The 19,874-nt window shown below is 44.9% G+C and overlaps 1 protein-coding gene across 2 annotated transcripts in view; it reads left to right on the plus strand.

Moving 5' to 3' along the window:
- The window catches only part of NEK4 (NIMA related kinase 4), a 140,365-nt gene extending 124,412 nt beyond the window's left edge, over window positions 1-15,953 (plus strand). For both annotated transcript variants that reach the window (XM_029599439.1, XM_029599440.1), the window contains 3 exons: window positions 38-240; window positions 799-932; window positions 15,249-15,953. In XM_029599439.1, the coding sequence (XP_029455299.1) occupies window positions 38-240; window positions 799-932; window positions 15,249-15,341 (430 nt within the window). In that variant the 3' untranslated portion in view covers window positions 15,342-15,953. The remainder of the gene's footprint in view (window positions 1-37; window positions 241-798; window positions 933-15,248) is intronic.
- Window positions 15,954-19,874: the final 3,921 nt, after the last annotated feature.

Below are 19,874 nucleotides of genomic sequence, written 5' to 3' on the forward strand. Positions count from 1 at the left end.
GCTAGATTTTTGATGATTTGTTTTTGTTCCTCTTCAGAAAAGATTCAAATGAAATGCAGGATTTGGTTCAGCTGATGACTCAGACACTGAAACTGGAGTCTAGGGATCGGTTTGACCCCTCTCCAAGTGCTTTTCCCAAATCTGAGTTCAAACTTCACCGCAAGTACCGCGACACTCTGATTCTGCATGGAAAGGCAGCAGAGGATCCTGAAGACTTCAATTTCAGCGAGTTTCCTTCAGGTGTTTAAGGAACATTACTATCCAGTTTTGAATAACTTAGCTTGAACTACTGCATAAGAAAATCCATAGGGATACTTCGGTTCATTTAAAAATTGTGTGTGACAGTTGGGTATGTTTTATCTATCATGAGTCAGCCAGGTGTCATCTTTATTTCTCACAGTGGATCCCTGATACCTGCATAGTCTCAGAGAAGCCTGTCAGCTCTTTGGTCCTTGGGCTTTGTTCTGATGTGAGCGTTATATTGAAAATTGTGAAAAATATAAGAAGTAACAAAAACTTTGGCTAAAGATGCTGCTTTCATAGACTATGAATGCTGATCCCTGCTTAGCTTTGGCTTTTCCAACTCTTTCCATAGAACTTTTACCATAAGGGAGAAAGGAGAGTGAAGGCCATCTCACAGAAAATTGGCTAGATATGACTGTGCCTGGGACTGAGGGTAATGGAGCACACTAGATATTTGTCCCTAAAACACCATTAGTAAAAGTCTTAAGGGCTTCTCAGTCTTAGAAATTTTGAAAAAAATTTACCGTAAACAACTAATATTCCTTTACATTTTAGATGCTATTTCTGCTCCAGAAAAGGTTAGGCGAGTGATTGAGGCACTGAGAGCGGATGTAGTGCATGGATTGGGAGTCAAACTCTTAGAGAAAGTATATGATATTATGGATGAAGATGATGACATGAAGAGAGAGGTAAGCTAGTTTGTCTGACATTGTTATTTTTCATCATGTTTCTTTTATCTGTTTCGACAGATATGTATTTTATATCTGCTGACAAGTTTATGTTCCAAAAAAACGGTCCAGGTTTCAGGAAGTAGAAATATAGTTGCCTCCAGAAGGGCTATCTATAAGTCCTAAAATACTGTGGGGGTCAATATTGATAGTGGTTTCTCAGGTTAAGTCCTGGACTTAACTGGATAAACTGTGGGATTTAAAGTCCTGCTTGTCTGATTGCCCCAGACTTAGCTGGCTAAATTTTATCCAGCTAAAGATTTAGCTGAATAAGTCAGGGAGGGATCTGTGGTGGAATGTACTTATCCAGCTAAGGGGGTCATTTATCAAAGTGCTATATGGCGTTACCCAGGCAGAGAGTCCATCAAGCTAGGTTGAGAGAACATTGCACAAATCTCATCTTTGGCTGAGTTTCCTCACTCCGAAGGTCATCAAATCTTCATAAGAGAGCACTGTTCTGTTCGTACGTCTCACTTTGAATGTCAGTGTGGCCCCCTAACCCCTACACTAATACTTAAACCTCACCTCGAGTTACTAAGTGGGCCTCCCATAGAAATATAAATACCTATCTAGTGTGAGAGCATTATGGCTAGGCTTTTTCTCTCTCTCTCTCTCTCACACTCTCACTCTGTCCCCGTCCCCCCCCAGTGGTTGTGGGAGGGCCCTGATAGCTAGTGCTGACTCTCCAGGAGCTTAAAACTACTAAATATGGTCCCCCAGTGGTTGTATGTAGGAAATACAACAATTCTGGCACTTATTGCAAAGTGCGAAAACGTTATCACAATTTGCGCTTTGATAGCGCTTCACATAGGTATTAGTGCAAATTGCAATAAACCGCCTATTACCATAAAACACATCCCTTTTCCTATCGCATGCAATATTTAGTGCATTTTGATAAATCCAGGCCTAAGTTAGCCAAATATCACTCATTTTCAGTGTCATCTGACTAATGTTAGCCAGCTAACTGTAAGTTTATCTGGCTAACTTTTACATAGCGGGATATATTCAGCGGTGCGCCCAAGCCACTGAATATCCCAGCTAAGTTAGCTGGATAAGTTTAGCTGGTTAGCTTTACTGGCTCGCTAGTCCCTCAGAATTGACCACTGCATATTTAATTGTTTATAGGTCTTATAGAAGTATCAACTTTACTCAACTTGTTGGTTTTATTTTAACTGAATTTACTCTTCCAGCAATGGAACTCATTTTGTTTTTAGGTATTAGGGATGTGAATCGTTTTTTGACGATTTAAAATATCGTCCGATATATTTTAAATCGTCAAAAATCGTTAGGGGCCACGATACAATACCAATTCCCCCGATTTATCGTTAAAAAATCGTAAATCGGGGGAAGGGGGAGGGCAAGAAAACCGGCACACTAAAACCCCCTAAAACCCACCCCCGACCCTTTAAATTAAATCCCCCACCCTCCCGAACCCCCCCCAAATGCTTTAAATTACCTGGGGATCCAGCGGTGGTCCAGAACGGCGGTGGTCCGGAACGGCCCCCTCAATTGAATCCTGTTGTCTTCAGCCGGCGCCATTTTGCAAAATGGCCGCCGCAAAATGGCGGCGGCCATAGACAAAAACGATTCGACGCAGGAGGTCGTTCCGGACCCCCGCTGGACTTTTGGCAAGTCTTGTGGGGGTCAGGAGGCCCCCCCAAGCTGGCCAAAAGTTCCTGGGAGTCCAGCGGGGTTCAGGAAGCGATTTCTTGCCGCGAATCGTTTTCCGTACGGAAAATGGCGCCGGCAGGAGATCGACTGCAGGAGGTCGTTCAGCGGGGGTTCCGGACCGCCGCTGAACCCCAGGTAATTTAAAGCACCGGACCACCGCTGGATCCCCAGGTAATTTAAAGCATTTGGGGGGGGGGGTTTCGGGAGGGTGGGGGATTTAATTTAAAGGGTCGGGGGTGGGTTTTAGGGGGTTGGCTCACGATTTTCACGATAGTTTACACACCCAAACGGCAACAATACGATTCCCTCCCCCTCCCAGCCGAAATCGATCGTTAAGACGATCGAGGACACGATTCACATCTCTATTAGGTATATAAATTTCTCCATCGATAAGCAGGGCTGAATTAGCCATGACATGTGGATGACGTCAACCGATGGCACTGAATGGACCCTTCTTTCTGTCTCAGTAAAGTTTTTGTATTCCACAGAATAGGCGCTGGATTTCCTGTGTGCATGCTGTCTCTTGAACTTCTCAGTCTTTTTGCCTTGCTGCTGCTGCATGGCTGGGCATCCTCTCACTTCTACCATTTTTGGTATTTCTTCAGAGTTTATAGAAACCTTTTTTTTCAAAATTTTTACTGCCTTGGTAGCCCTCAAAAGCACTTTTCAGTGCTAACTAAAAAAAAATAAAAAAATCAAAAACCAAAATAAAACCACAGTTATGCCGGGTAAGGGCAGGTTCAGGGCCTGCATCTATGGCTGCTTCTTATCTATCACTGACGGACATAAAACTTGCTATCAGTGCCTGATTGTGGACCACGACTCCGCTAACTATTACAACTGTGGATACTTGTCCTCTACGGGCCCAGAAGAATCATGCTTATGAAATGGTGGAACACTGCATGCTAGTCAGTTATTTGAACCACTCCTCTGGTTCAAATAAGACCTTATTGTGAGGTCAAGCCCAGCACAAAAACATGGGACACCAGAACCTGGAATCTTCGTGTTGCGTTCCCAATCCTCAGACCTCATGGGGGCCTTCAAAATTCTCAGAGGAAGCATGGTGCTCCTTTGGAGGACTAGGTGAAATAATTTGCATTACCAAAACATCTAGCACCAACGAAACGCCCAGTACCAGACTGTGATGATCTCAAACTGTGCAGAGGATTATAAATTCAAAGCATAGAGCTAATTCAAATTGATTCAATTTTGCCCAACAATTTATGAATTAGCTTCTACATTCAGTGCAGGCCAATGGAATTTACTAAATATTGGAGTGATATGTTCTCTAATCTTGAACTTGTCAGAATGCAAGCTGCAGCATTCTGAACTTGAAGTACTCTAAGTATATATCTAGGGACCCTAAGATATAAAGAGTTGCAATAATCAAGACCTGTGATATTAATGTTTGTATGAAATTTTGTTCTCCTAGCAAGGGTTTCAACCGGCACAACATTCTGCGTTTAAAAAAAGGAAAGCTTGACTACCGCGTTCACTTGTGGACATATAGACAAGCTTGAGTCCAGGAGGGCATATAAGTCCATATCTCCTTGTTTGTTTATATAAAATATAGCTACCTGATTGTCTATGGGTATCAAGATTCTGTTGTTCAAGAGCTTATAGAAGAAAACTCTCATTGCACACTGGATGGCCTACAGCTCCAGAAGGTCAATCTACAGATGACTTTCTACTGCAAACCACACTCCTTGGTTTCATGAAGCACCAGTGCGAGCCTCCCTGCTTCTGGTGGAAGCATCCGTAGGCAGCACCACTTATATGCTGGGATACACAACGGAAGTCCTAAGACCAGAAATTCCGCCACTGCAGAGATGCTTTCACCTTGGTCGTTACAAATAGCCGATGAGATAACTATTGATGCAATTGATCCTACTGATCCTTAATGCAGTCCAAGTACCCTACATCTAGTGCTGTCCCCCATCCAACTCTCTGGTCACCCAGTCAAAAAAATTGATTAAGTTCATCTGACAAGACCCACCTCTGGTAAAACCATGTTGCCTTTGATCGGATTGGAACTGGAGACCAGCGAAGCATGCAAGAAGCGCAAGCAGTAATCATAGTCCTCAATTCTCAGGACCCACTTGTCCTTCATGACGTGGTCCCATTCAGACAAAAAGAACTGGACTCGTAACCCAGTTGGTGGAGGTGGGTATCAGGAATGTCAAACATTTTCTTTAGGCTTGGGCTGTGGTTGTTGCTGAGCCTCAGGCAGCCACCTTTACCTCTGCTGACCTCTAAAAGGAAGCTGCTGAAGTTGAGAGAGCAGGGCCCATTGACTTTGGAAAGAGCAGAAGGGCCTCCTCCGATAAATCTACTGATATATGTTTTTCAATTATCAAGATTGTGAATGCATCTTTAGAAGAGGGCTATTTACCAGATTAATTGAAACAAGCAGTAATATGTCCAGTTCTAAAAAACAAAAAAATGGACCTTATTGATCATGCTTGTTATCACCCAACATCTTCCTTATACTTTTTAGCCAAGTTAATTGAATGTGATGTTCTAAAGCAACTTCAAGGTTTTCTTGCTAGGAACAGTATCTTACATCAGTACCAGTTTGACTTTAGACCTGGCCATTGCACAGACATTTTGCTACTCACAAGTTTGGATTACTTTACACATGGTTTAGAATGCCAACTAAATGTTTTCTTGTTTTATTGGATATCTCTGCTGCCTTCAACACTGTGAGCCATCGTATTTGTTAGTTCGCCTGAAGGAAATTGGGATTTCAGGTACTGTGCTGAATTGGTTTATATCTTTTATTTTGGGCTGAGTACAACAAATAAGAACTCAGCGAGATGCCTATGAATGGTATTCTACTGAAATCAATGTTTCTCCTAGGACAAGCAGGATGGTAGTCCTCACACATGGGTGACATCATCAGATGGAGCCTGGCACGGAAAACTTCTGTCAAAGTTTCTAGAACTTTGACTATTTATTTATTTTATTTATTTATTTTTATATACCAATATTCATGGTAACATCATACCGGTTTACAACATAATAATAAACATTAAAATTAATAAAATACATCATTATTAATAAAATATACATTAGAAACATAAAAATAAAATAAAAATTCATTAAAATAAAAATAGATCAAGCCATCCTAAAAATCATAATCCAAAACAACAATAAAATAAAATAAAAGCATTAGCTTAAGACTAGGCATGCTGAGCATGCCCAGCATGCTACTATCCACGCGTCCATGCAGGGTCCCCCCTTCAGTCTCTTCTTTTCCACGGAGCTGTTGCCTCATGGGTTTTTGGAGCTCTGCTCTTAGTGTTTTTTGTTTTTCTCTGTATTTTTCTGCTTCGGGTTTCCCTCTCTCCGACTTTAGGGTGGCGTGGTAAGTTTTTTGTACCTTCTTTGTAGTCAATTCCCAACTGTGCCATTTCTCTGTATCCGCCGGATCCTTTTTCATGGCGTCATCAGGTTTTTGCCAATGCCTCCAGTGCCCACGGACCATATCTATCACGGATCCGCATGAGATCTGTATCCTCTGCCTGGAGGCATCGCATAATGTCTGGGGTGTCATCTTTGCAACCAAATGACCCCCAAGGATCGTCGGCTGAGCTTGATAAAATGGAAAATCTCTTCGGGTCTAGAAAATCTGACCCTTCGACTTTGGTGTCGGGCACTTCTACACCCAAAGAGCATGGGAAACCAATAGAGCTGCTTCCATCAGTATCCACTCCCCTTCCGGTGCCCTCGCATGAGCGCAGTGCCGAGGATAGGCTTTCTTCAATGTCATCAAGCTCTAGAACCTCAGGATCATCTCTGTCCTCGGCGCCAAGGAAAGACCAGGCCGAGCACCATGGGAAACCTTGGAAGCATCGGCACCAATCACATCATCGCATGGTGCTGTACTCTGGGCAGCACCAGGGTTCACTGTGCTGCGCCCAAAGCGACCCCACAGAGCGGAGGCATCGAACTCCATCGTACATGTGAGTCCTGGGCATTTCCCACTGACATTGGCGCCAGGAAAGCTCTGGTGACACTTTGTCCTGCTCCTCCTCCTCCCTCTGTACTCGCTTTGGTGGACATCCAGGAGGAGGTTGGCTACAGGGTGCAAAAGGGCATTGAGCCACCAGCTCCACCGGTGCCCCGGGTGTCCAAGCCTGTTCCTGCGATGCTAGCACAGTTGCTTGAGCGACTCAACGTCCTCTTTGGCGTCCTGCCCACGCAGCCGCTACTGGCACCCGGGGGTCCCTTGATGCCCCAGCGGTTGCTGAGTCCTCCTCCTTCCGGTGTCATCCCCATTATGGGATCCTCGGAGGAGGAGGATGCCTCCCGTCCAGGGGCACTGGGGGCGCTGGTACCGCGGCCACTCTTTCCCAGTCTGGTTCCCGGTCCCTCAAGGACCTCTGTGCCCTCGAGGCCATCGGTGCCCCCAGTTCCATTAGTACCCTCAGTGCTGTTGGTGCCTTTGGTTCCAAGGCTGGGGGTCTCAGGCAGGGACCCTCCTTGGGGTGCCCCAGGGGACTTCAGTGAGGAGGAACCCGTATGATCCCTGGGGGGATGATACCTCAGAGTCTTCTTCGCAAGACTCTGGAGACCTCCCCTAGGATCCATCTCCTCTGGATGAGAGGCATAGATCTCCGTCGGAGGATCTGACCTTTGCGGGCTTTGTGCGGGCCATGGTTGAGTCCATTCCCGACCAGCTTTTGGCGGAGAAGGATGCCTGTCACAAGATGCTGGAGGTTCTCCAGTTCGTAGATGCCCCAAAGGAGGTGCTCGCTATCCCCATCCATGATATATTTAAGGAGTTGCTCCTCAGGATATGGGAGTACCCAGTCTCAGTACCTCCAATGAACCATAAGGCAGACACATTCTAACTGGTCCAGATGGCCTTAAGATTTGAAAGGTGCCAGCTCCCGCACCAGTCAGTGGTAGTGGAATCTGCCCTCAAAAAAGCTAAATGCTCCCGTATCCACACTTCTGCACCTCTGAGGTGGGAACACCGGGCTGCAGATGCCCTGGGTAGGAAGGTGTATCAGGGCGCGATGTTGATCGCTTGCATCACCTCCTACCAGCTTTATATGTCCCAGTACACTCACAACTTCTGGAAGCAGGTCCAGGAGGTAGCCGAATGCCTCCCCTGCAGCAGCAGGAAATCCTCCTGGCCAATGCCCAGCAGGGCTTAGAGTGCGGCAAACATGAGGTATGAAGTCTTTGAGACTGCGGCTCGGGGGGGGGGGGGCAGCTGCAGGTATTGGGGCCCATAGGTTGGCATGGCTCCGAACATCAGACCTCCTGCCAGAAGTCCAAGATAAGCTCGCAGACCTGCCTTGTACTGGGGAAAACTTGTTTAGAGACAAGGTACAGGATGCTGTGGCTCAGCTGAAAGACCACCATGAGATCCTCCAGCATCTCTCTGCCAGCATTTTGGACCCTCCATCCTCTGTCCGGAAGTCCTCACGACAGGGCAGTTGAAGGTCCTTTTATCGCCAGAGGAAATATTATCCTCCGGCCTCGAGTATTCGTGTACCGCGAGGGAATTCTAGGGGCTGCTCTCGACAGCAGCGGACTCCCAGACCTCAGCCGGCTCCCCAGCAAAACCCCGCCACGGGGAGCATAAGCCCTGTTCCCGTACCCTTGACCTTGGTACCCCCAGTCAGAGGTCGGCTATAGTGCTTCCAGGACCGATGGCCAGAGATCACCTTGGACCAGTGGGACCCGTCAATCATCCGTCGAGGGTATCGATTAAACTTTGAGTGTCCCAGCGGACTCTCCCCACTGCTCGTCGTGGGGCCAGACCCCACATCAGGAGGTTCTTTGGACAGAGCTCTCCGCCCCATTAATGGTGGGAGCAGTAGAACCCGTTCCACAAGGTCAGTGGAGACTGGGATTCTACTCCAAATACTTCCTGATTCCAAAGAAAACAGGGGGATTACGTTCCATCTTAGACCTGAGGGCCTTGAAAAGAGAAAAGTTCAAGATGGTCTCGCTGGGCACCCTGATTCCCTTCCTGCAAAGAGGGGACTGGATGTGCTTCCTTGACCTAAAGGATGCCTATGCCCACATAGGAATCTTTCCCGGTCACAGGAAGTATCTACGATTCCTGGTAGGCAACAATCACTTCTAGTACAAGGTGTTGCCAATCAGCCTGGCCTCGGTCCCACATGTCTTCACCAAGTGCTTGGCAGTAGTGTGTGCACATTTCCGTCGACTCGGGGTGCACGTCTTCCCCTACTTGGATGATTGGCTGGTCAAGGCAGCCACACAGAAAGGGGCGCTTCGTTCCCTCAACTTGACCATAAAGGTGTTGGAATCCCTCAAGTTTGTCATCAACGACCCAAAGTTCCATCTTGTTCTGTCGGCTCAGTTGGACTTTATCGGGGCCCGCCTAGATACGACCCAGGGCTGGGCTTTCCTTCCTCATGACAGAGTGCTTGCTCTAGTGTCTCTGGCGAGCTTGGTCTGCCACAGCAAACGGGTGCCACCCCGCCATATGCTTCAGTTGTTGGGTCACATGGTCACCTCTGTTCATGTCACCCCCTTGGCCTGCTTACACATGTGAAGAACCCAATGGACTCTGCAGTCGCAGTGGCGTCAGGCCTCCCAGGATCTCAGTGTGTGGGTGCTTGACATGTCACCCCTCCAGGACTCCTTGTCCTGGTGGGAAATTCTGCCCAACCTGGAGTGTGTGTGTGTGTGTGGGGGGGGGGGCCCTTTCATACCCCTCCATACCCCTCCATACCAGGTTGTGCTCACTACAGATGCTTCCACCTTGGGCTGGGAGGCGCATGTGGACGGCCTCCGCACAAAAGGTCGCTGGTTGGCCCAGGAGGCTTTATGCCAGATCAACTTCCTGGAACTTAGGATGATCAGATATGCGCGCTGGGTGTTTCGGGATCACCTGTCCAGTTGAGCGGTCCTGGTCCAGCCCAACAACCTGGTGGCGATGTGGTACATCAACAAGCAGGGAGGTACCGGATCGCTCCTCCTCTGTCAGGAGGCTTTCCAAATTTGGTCCTGAGTCCAGTCCCAGGGAATTCTGCTCCGGGCCATATACCTAGCGGGGTCAGTAAGAGCGTTTCACTCCCACAAGTGGTGCCTGGACCAGGCGGTGGCAGATGGCCTTTTCCGCCTCTGGGGGGGTACAGAACATGGATCTCTTCGCCTCCCCCTGCAACAACAATGTGAGCAATTTCTGCTCCCTACACAGGGGGACCGGGAGACTAGCCTTAGATGCCTTTTCCTGCCATTGGGGCAAGGGCCTTCTGTATGCATATCCTCCGCTTCTGCTGGGGATGAAGACTCTCCTGAAGCTCCGGTAGGACAGAGAGACCATGATTCTTGTGGCCCCCTGGTGGCCAAGACAGGTTTGGTTCCCAATCCTTCGGGATCTCTCCATCAGGGAACCAATCAGTCTAGGGACCTCTCCCGACCTGATCACGCAGGATCGACAGCAGGCTGTGCCATCCCAACCTCCGGGCACTGTCTCTGACAGTCTGGATGTTGAGAGGTTAGTCTTGCGACCCCTTGATCTCTCTGAGTACTTGTCTCGGGGCCTGGTAGTTTCTCGAAAGCCATCCATCAGGAAGTCATACATTCTGAAGTGGAGGAGGTTTACCATTTGTTGTGAGATTTATGGCTTGGATCCATTCTCTTGTCCTGCTCCCCAGTTGTTGGACTACTTGCGATCTCTTTCCAATGCCGGTCTGAAAACCAACCCGGTCAGCGTGCACCTCAGTACTTTCGGGGCCTACCACCACACGATGGATGGTTCGCCTACTTCCATGCATCCTGTGGTGAGCCGGTTCATGCAGGATTTGCTTCAGCTGAAACCACCCATGCGGCGTCCTGCTGTGTCCTGGGATCTCAACGTGATTGTGGCTCATCTCATGCGAGATCCCTTCGAGCCACTGCGTTTCTGCGAGTTGAAGTACCTGACGTGGAAGGTTATCTTCATGGTTGCAGTTACTTCGGCACGGAGAGTCAGTGAGCTTCAGGCTTTGGTAACATATCTATCCATCTTACACAAAATTTTTCCACGACAGGGTGGAGCTTTGCACCCACCCTATGTTTCTGCCTAAGGTGGTGACTGATTTTCATCTCAACCAGTCAATTGTCCTGCCTACCTTTTTTCCCAGGCCACATTCTCACCATGGTGAGAGGGCTCTACACAGCCTGGACTGCAAAGAGCCATGGCTTTCTATCTGGAGTGAATAGCAGGCCACCAATAGTCCACGGAACTCTTTGTCTTCTTCGATAAGAACAGATTGGTAGTTGCGGTCACCAAGCACAAGTTATCCAACTGGCTGGCAGGTTGCATTTCCTTCTGCTATACACAGGCAGGCCTTCGACTTGGAAGCCACATCAAGGCTCATTTCATCCGTGCCATGGCGGCTTTGCATGTGGTTCCCGTGTCCAACATCTGCAAGGCTGCGACGTGGAGTTCCCTCCACACATTCGCAGCCCATTACTGTTTGGATAGAGATGACTGTTGGGACAGCAACTGGTCAGGCTGTCCTGCGGAACCTCTTTCAGTGAGAAACAACCCAACTCTTCCTGCCTAGGGCCCAGTTTCTCGGGGCAGGCTTCTCCCTAGGTTTTTTCCACACCACTGCAGTTGTTGCGCCTGTTAGTGCCAGGTTCAGTGTCTGTGAAAATTTGATAAGTTTGGGAGCAGCCTGCAGCTTCGTATTCATCCATGTGTGAGGATTACCATCCTGCTTGTCCTAGGAAAAAGCAGAGTTGCTTACCTGTAACAGGTGTTCTCCTGGCACAGCAGGAAATCTGCCTGCCTCCCCACAGAGTTGAGTTTCTATTATGTTTATTTTATTTTTTCATAATTCTATGTTACGAGACTGAAGGGGAACCTCGCATGGATAGTGACATGCTGGGCATGCTCAGTGTGCCTAATCAAAGTTCTAGAAACTTTGACAGAAGTTTTCCGTGCCAGGCTCCATCTGATGTTTGAGGACTAACACCTTGCTGTCCTAGGAGAATACCTGTTGCAGGTAGGCAACTCTGCTTTCTTAGGGTTCGGCTCTGTCCACCCTGTTCTTTAATGTTTATCTGCATCCAATTGTAGCCTACTAGTCAATTCAGGTTGTAGTCAGTGGCATTCAATTCTTTGCTCTAATTTTATCAACAATGAGTGATGCTCTATCAACAGTTTCTGGTTGCCTGCGGGCTATTAAATCTTGGATGATGGCAAATAAGTTAATGTTGAATGTCGGGAAAACTAAGATGATGATCCTGACTAGGTTTTCACTGTTAGATCCCCTGACTTCATTACAATTCAATGAATGGATAATTTCAATGTCATGTAAATTGTGGAACCCTGGAGTTTTGCTTGAGCCTGATATTTCTTTGTAACTTCAGGTTAAAGCTGTTATGCAGAATGCCTTTTATAAGTTGCGAGTACTTTGCAGAGTGAAACTATATTTGGTTTTAATGATTTTCGTTCCGTTTTATAGGCACTAGTTTTGTCTAGATTTTACTGCAATTCTCGGTATTTGAGCCTCTCTTTATTTTAAAGAGCCTTCAAACAGTACAGATGCAGCAGTTAGGTCACTTATGAGATCTCAGAGATCTGATCATGTTACACTTGTATAGTGTTCTCTTCATTGGTTGCATATTTTCTGGCGAATCAGGTTCAAGATTGTATGCTTAGTTCTTCAAGGCTTGAGCTCTGTGTCAACTCCCTTTTGAAGATTTATAAGCCCCTTAGTTTACTGATGTTGGCTGATCGTAATCTTCTTGAGATTCCTTCCATTAATCAGGCAAGGTTAGATGAAATGCAGGAAAGAACTTTTTTTGTCGCTGGTCTCCTATATTGGAAAGAGCTTCCGAATAAGCTGAGAGAAGTTATTTATTATTTAGGAAGCAGATAAAATCTCATGTTTAAACTAGCCTACAGCAGTAAGATATAACATCATTGTGAGAGTGTGTTTACTGGTCTTGCAGTGTATTAACATTGCAATGTACATTGTAACATGTAACAATGTACATTTGCTGCTATTCTAATAATGACATTTTCAATGCAGAATAGTCAAGTTTAGGCAATATTGTCTTTTTAGATAGAATGTTTTTAGATTAGATTTCTTACAATGTCTGTTTATTTTTTGTTTTATTTGTTCTCTGTGAATTTTATTATGTGTATTGATGATTATAATCCATTGAGTACATTGGAAAGCACAGGATATACATTTTTAAAAATAAAATAAATAAAGGGACATTTATATAAGAACGTAGTGGCCTGGTCTCCCGGCACTGTAGATAGTGACTGCAGAGTGGATTGATGCTCTTTAATCAGTGCCACCACCTTGTTCTTAAACAGATATTTCACCATTCCTGGGACATCTGCCAAGAGATTATAGATGTCTTCCCAGAGCCAGATGAGCCTTCTGGCTCTAATAGACACTGTTGAAGTTTTGACTGTAATGTCAGAAGCCTCATATGTGAACCAGATTAGTTTACTGTATTTCACCACATCCGCCAAGGCATGCTGGAACTCTGATGAGGATCATCTGAGTCCCCCAGAGACTTAAGCTCTTGAACACACTCTGTGCAGGTACTGCACCATGAAAAGCTGCAATCCTTACGCTGCAATCCTTACGCTGACATCAGTGCCTGGAAGACCTTCTTCCCAAAAGAATCCAAAACTCTCTGGTCTATCCCAGGAGCCTGGTAGAATGGTCCCTGGAGCATTTTGCAGGTTTCAAGGAATATTCCACCACCACGGAATGGTGCAGTAGCTAGACTACTCCAAACTTGGAGAGGCTTGGACTCTGTACTTTAAGTCTGTTTTACATGCCACAAGCAGGCAAGATATGGGGTTTTGCCACATTCTTATCTGGAGGTCCTTTAAAAAATTGTGGACCGAGACAGAAGTGGATTTCGTGGGAGGCTGGATAAAACACAGCAGTCTGAAAACATGTGTTCTCGGGTCCTCCTCTTTCCTGACTTTAATGGAAACCATTTTCTCCAAGAACCAATAGTAACTAAGGGCCTTGTAATGCAAGGACCTTACAAGATCCTTGGTAAAGCCAGAGAGGGGTCAGAAGGCATTCCTGTAGACCTTTCATCATCTAACCATTGTGATACATTTATCGATGACTTGCACAAAGAGGAAAGTGACTGAGGAGAGGATCTTTGATGGTCTGATGGAAAGAGAACCAGCAAGAATTTTGACCTGATTGATTCCACTCCTTCCCTATCTGAATCCCTAAGGGGGGGAGGTGCCCTGAGGGGAGGGGAACTAGCCATGATGTTGAGTGGACTTAATTCTAGCTCCTTGAGGGGCTGCTTGAACATATCATGGACTTTCTGAACACTACTGTGTAGGAAACATTTCTCCATCCTGAATAGGAGAGGTCCGTCCTCCCTTGCTGGTTTTCAGGAAGTAAGTAGGTAAAGAAACTCCTCACTGTGTTAAGACTCCTCTGTACTGAGTAGGAGGGGAAACATCCTCCTCTGACACCTACATGGGTTCATCCTCACTGGTTGCCACAGTGGTTGATAGTGCCAAAGAGAAGATTGGTGGAGTGGGCATTTGTGCCCGGGATACACTTGGCGTGCTGACATGTTCAGTGCCACTGGTTGGAGTCAGGGTGAACCATTGGCAAAGATACAAATTTCCTCCACGCCAAGGCTGTATGTCCCATCATTGATAGCTTCCTACTATTGGGCTCTGAAGCACTTTGTGCCAAAGAAACTGACTGTGCCTTGACTTGTGCTGGTTCACGCTGAGCCAATGTAACTAAGTGTGCTCTGAATGGCACCAAATCTGGAGCATCTGGAAAGAACAAATTGCTTGGCACCAAGAAGGCTCTCCATGATTTAGAGGAAACTGCAATCTTCACTGAAGAGCTCATCACTGAAGAGACTAATGGTGCCCATCTTGGTCTACTTTGAGGGCCTGCTTCTGTGGATCCCTGCCTCAAAGGTGCTGTCATCTTCAGCACTAAGGAAGACTGATCTGGAGGGGATCCCTCACTTTGCTTAGGCACTCTTCTCGGTACCTCCTCCTGCATCTTAGGCTTTATAATCTGGTTCCACCCAAACCTGCAGGCTTTGAGCTTACTGACTGTGGGTGGCTTTTGATTTGGATTTTTCCAAATTTCTTTTCTTCCTTTTTTTTTTATTTGGTCAGGGGTGGGGTGGGGGAATGGAACTTAAAAGTTATTTTTATGAGGCTGCCGAGGAAGCGACACGAAAAGAAAAGCTTGCAAATTAGCAAAAAAATTCCAAAAATTATTAAGAGAAAGTAGACATCTATCCATGTGGTAGCTCGGACAAATAAAGACCAAGGGGCTCACAAGGCAGCAGTTGCATGCAAGATTTATTTTATTTATTTATTTTTAATTTTTATAGACCGAAGTTCTTGTAAGATCTACCGCACGTGTTCAGAAAGACTATTGAGCTCTGATTGCTGAGTCTGTGCCAGCATTGCAAGATGACATCATCCACTGGTTATGGCTGATTTAGTCCTGCTTGTCGATTGGGAAAATAAAATTAATATTAGCCTTGGCAGCTTTGTTGTTTTGCATTTAATGTAGTTTCTTGGTGTAGCAGCATTTTTGATTTATACCTAGTCACAAGTCTTTTGATATGACTTTCCCCTCCATTTAGCTGCACATGAAGGAGTACATGGGAGACAAATATGCAGACTACAGTATGAAAGTTCGTCAGCTGAAATTTTTTGAAGAAAACGTAACATTCTGAACAAATGAATGAAATGGACTATTTTCTGCCCTCCTTACAGGATTATTACAGTTTTCTGGTTCTCCTTTCGTACTGGAAGCTCTCATAACATGTAGCTGCCCTGTGAATCATATTTGGTTTCTTACAGGCAACAGTTCTGTTACTTTTTATTTTCAGATGTTAAAAGTACTCCATGTGTTGTCACTTGCAAATATTCTTCATTTTTTTGGAGAGTCAAAACAAGGCTTCTGTTCAAAAAAACTGAGCATTTTGGAATTTGGTTCTTCATACACTTTTTTAAAAAAGATTTTTTGCACTATTTTTTAAAGTACAAACATTCTAAAGTGAAGGTAAAATAAGCCAGTGTCCAAGCTGATATAGTGGCTATAAGCTGGTGGCATTCACATAGCCTTGAACTTAAGAGTGACACTGAAGGTTCTAGAGCAGCTTATATTTCTTTTGTTTTTGCTTTAAACTGTGTTCTCTGGAGAAACAAAATGTGGATTCTTTATTTGTAGAAGTCAACAAAATCAGCATTTGTTTTAATCCATAATTTCACAGGAAAATCATTTCATTTTATTACATTTCCCAATAAAACTGATGGGTACTGCCTCAGGACCTGAAATAGACCAGGAAATAGTTTTGCACTATTTCTTGCCCCTGCTCTTCTCCTCCTTCCTGCAGTCCTTACCTATCATCTACTGGACTTTGACGAAGAAGGTTTATAACTAGCAGTTCCAGCAATTTTAGTTGCTGGAGGGATCAGTAAGGATTATTTTTTAAAAAAAAGCCTCAACCCCAGTGCTGCAGAGGGTCATTAGCACATAGCCACGTGAGCTGATCAGCGTGGCAGCATATTCTCTTCAGCATGAGCCCATGGAGAGGATTTCACGAAGTCCACCCCTCCCCACACTTGACTTATTCTCCAACAGCCACTTGAGCTGGCTCTGCGGCATGCTGCTGACTTGGGCTGTTGGGACTAACAACTGCTGTCCTACAGAGAAGATAAGACAGAGTACTCCCCTTCTTTGCCATTTTGGTGGGAAAGCCAAATTGCTGGCGACATCTGGGCCTATGGAAGAGACATCCAGGATCATACAGATTGTAAGAGCTACATGTCTCCTAGCTTTTGGTTATGTTTGATGTTTGCTGCTGTTTTTGGCGCACGTCCTTGTGGTGGTGGGGGAAGGGGGTCAGTGCTTCTTCTTTATACCTCAATATTGTATGTTACTATTGCAAGGGAATCCAGGTTGGACCCTCGGATAAGTCCCAGAGCCCTAAATTTCATCTAAATTAATTTTAAAAAGTATCTCTGGGGGAACAAAGATGGCCACACTATGCCATCACCTTTAAGAACTCAGTGCCTGCTTGCTGTAATGATTTTCTAGATGGTTAAACGTAAGAGAAAAATAAGGGTATATGCTTAAATGTCTTGTAAAATCATTGTTGAACTCACAACCCATCCACATGGAGCAATCGTTTAATCATGGGGTTTTGAACACCTATTCATAAAGGGGAAGATTTTCAAAGGGTTACACGCGTAACCCCGAAAACCTGCCCCTGCGCGCGCCAAGCCTGTTTTGCATAGGCTCGGCGACGCGCGCAAGCCCCGGGACGTGCATATGTCCCGGGGCTTGAAAAATGGGGCAGGGAGTGGGCGAGGCAGTCTAGGGGCGGGGCCAGAGCCTCCAGGCACAGCGGCCATTTGCTGCTGTGCTTGGGATCGCAGGCCGGCCATTGGCCGGCGTGCGCAATCTACGCTTGCCCAGAGGCAGGCGCAACTTGAAGATTAAAGGTCAGAATGGGGGGTTTAGGTAGGACTGGGGGACGGGTTAGGTAGGGGAATGGAGGGGGAAGGTGGGGGGTGGTGGAAGGAAAGTTCCCTCTGAGGCCACTCTGATTTTGGAGCGGCCTCGGAGGGAACAGGGAAACCCATAGGGGTTCCCCTAGGGCTCGGCGCGCGTCAACCCCGGATTTTATAACATGCGCATGGCGGTGCGCGCATGTTATAAAATAGAGCGTAGATGTGTGCGTGCCGGGTTGCGCGCACAAATCTACGCCCACATGTACATTTTAAAATTTGGCCCAAAGTGTGCCACTTACTTTTGAGAAAAAAATTTTTTTTAAGATTTTTTATTATATTATGTATTATAGTTCAACTTCAGACGCCAACAATTTTAGCATGTGAGCCAGAGTCTGCAGTTGTAGGCTCCACAGATCAATCTGGTCTTGTAGTGGGAAACCCCTCTGAGTAACAACCGCACAACAGGGAAAACTCAAAAAAGAATTGGCCTTGGAGGGTTCAGATTGCAAGCCATTGTTGACTCGCAGAATGACTTAATGCCAGCTCCAGGGCTGGTGTTAAGTTTGCTACGTTAAAAAGGGTGTGTTGGGCGACCAGCGATTTCTGCATTTTGGGGTAAAAGCTAATAGTCTCATCTACATGGAATTTACATGTGATGAGCATTATTAGATGAGCGTTTGGGCGCGCATTTTGGACACCTTATCCTCTTATTGCATCTGGAGTTAATCTAGTGTGTGTTCAGCCGCATGTTAACCTGTACACTGGGCTGGGCTCACATTATTGCATCAGCCAGTCAAGGAGTTTTCATACCAAATTGCCCCTTTTGATAAAGTGGTTCTAAGCAAAGATGAAGTTGACATAATGCAGCTTTAAGTTGTCTGGCAGTGGTGATTAACAGCCTGCTTGGCCTTGCACAGCTTTTACCCACTGCATACTGGCTATCTGGAAAGATCTTTTCTTAGCAGATACTGTAAATCATTATTGAGCAGAACCTAGCTTCCCAGGAATAAAATATACAGGCTGCTCTGTCAGTATGAGCACATCAACATGAAATACCCACTTAACATTTAATGCAATTCATTATTCCTAGAATAATTTTAAAGGTTTTACTTTCTTTTAGAAAATTTAATTTTATCTAGTTTCTTAGGCACCAGTGTCTTTGTTAACAAATACTAAAATTTCTAAACTGCCTATTAATTATAATTCCTGTAGTCTTAATTTTTCAGAAGTTATGAATAGCAGTGTCCTCTTTTGTTCAAATATTTAACATTTTCCCACTGTGTTACTCTCACAAGATGAGTTATTTATTTCTTGCACAGATTTTTCTCCTGTTTTTATACAAGAATTAACTCAGTTTATTCCTGAGAAATTTTGTTAAAATGATTGTTGATCTGAATTTGTTACATTAATCCCTGTGGTTCTATATAAATTATACTTATGAAAACCATGATTTACTCAGTTACAATCTGCAGCTTTTTTTTCTAAAATGGATTTGATAATGTGAAGAAATATATTGTAAGATTGTATTTAACAGCGGTGTACTCACACAAAGCAGAAAGCCAAGTGAACATAAAATAACCAAGCATGCTGCAGGTTGAAGGTTTAAGAACCATTTTAACTTGGCCAGTGTTAAAATGCTACTCATGTGCGTATAATAAAGTAATAGGCTAGGATTATAAACTTCTGGAAGAAGAAACATTGTACAACTAATTTTCTCTGTAAATCAAGGACTTTTATCTGTGAGCATCTCTCTGGCCTTCTCTCTCTCTCTCTTTTGGGTGTGTGAAAGCAGCTGCAGGAGAGCAGGCTCTATTACAGAGAAAATAACATTTAATTTAAATGACTTTTTTTTTGCTGAGGTTGTAGAGCATATTATATTATATTTCTGTAGGCTTTTCAGTGTTTCAATCTCCTAAATTCCGGTGCCTCTTTGACAATAAAACAAATTCGGAACTAAAAAAGAACTATTTACTCTAAGATGCTGCTGAATTCACTGTAATTTCAGAAGTTAAGAAGTTACTGCTGCTTACTTAGTCCTAGCTGATAATTTGTGATTCCTTTCGGTGTGGGAGTAGGCTGTGTTTTGTCTTTAAGAAAACAAACTTTGTACCGAAAGAAGAAGCAGCAGAAATCAATTTGGCTGTTTCTGTTTAGCATGCCTTTACTCCTCTTCTTTATGCATGAGCTATTTCTTCTCAGGCAAGACCACTGCTTCATGCCAGAAACAAAAAAGTGACGTGGCATTCAGGCAAAAAGTTCACAAAATCTCATTATTACACGGAAGAGATTCACTTTACTTAGCATGTAATCTTCAGCTTCTGAAAATGAAAGAATCTTAAAAAGAAAGCTGTACATTTTGTGTTCTGTCTACATACATCATAACACTTATCATATCACATTTGTTTTAGGTTGGTTTATTTTTTAATTCCCCTGAACATCTGCAAGCAGCCATAGGAGGAAGGTATTTAAATTCTCCCACAGTCACTGGATCTGATTGGTTCATACTGATATAAATGAAATTGTGCCGAAAAAAACCGTACCATGATATAAATGACATTTTGCTGTAAAAAACAATCTGTTCCCACTTCACGTGAGGTAATCTGTTATATTCTTCCAAAAAAATGTGACTCTAGAAATTCAGGAGATCCACAGAAGACCAGCTTACGAACCTGAAAAATGAATTCGTAAAACTTCAAATGGCTATGGAGTTAACATGCCCATCTTTTTATCTTAAATACTTCACAGTATAT

This window comes from Rhinatrema bivittatum, chromosome 4 (genome assembly GCF_901001135.1).
Source record: "Rhinatrema bivittatum chromosome 4, aRhiBiv1.1, whole genome shotgun sequence".
NCBI classification, from domain to species: domain Eukaryota; kingdom Metazoa; phylum Chordata; class Amphibia; order Gymnophiona; family Rhinatrematidae; genus Rhinatrema; species Rhinatrema bivittatum.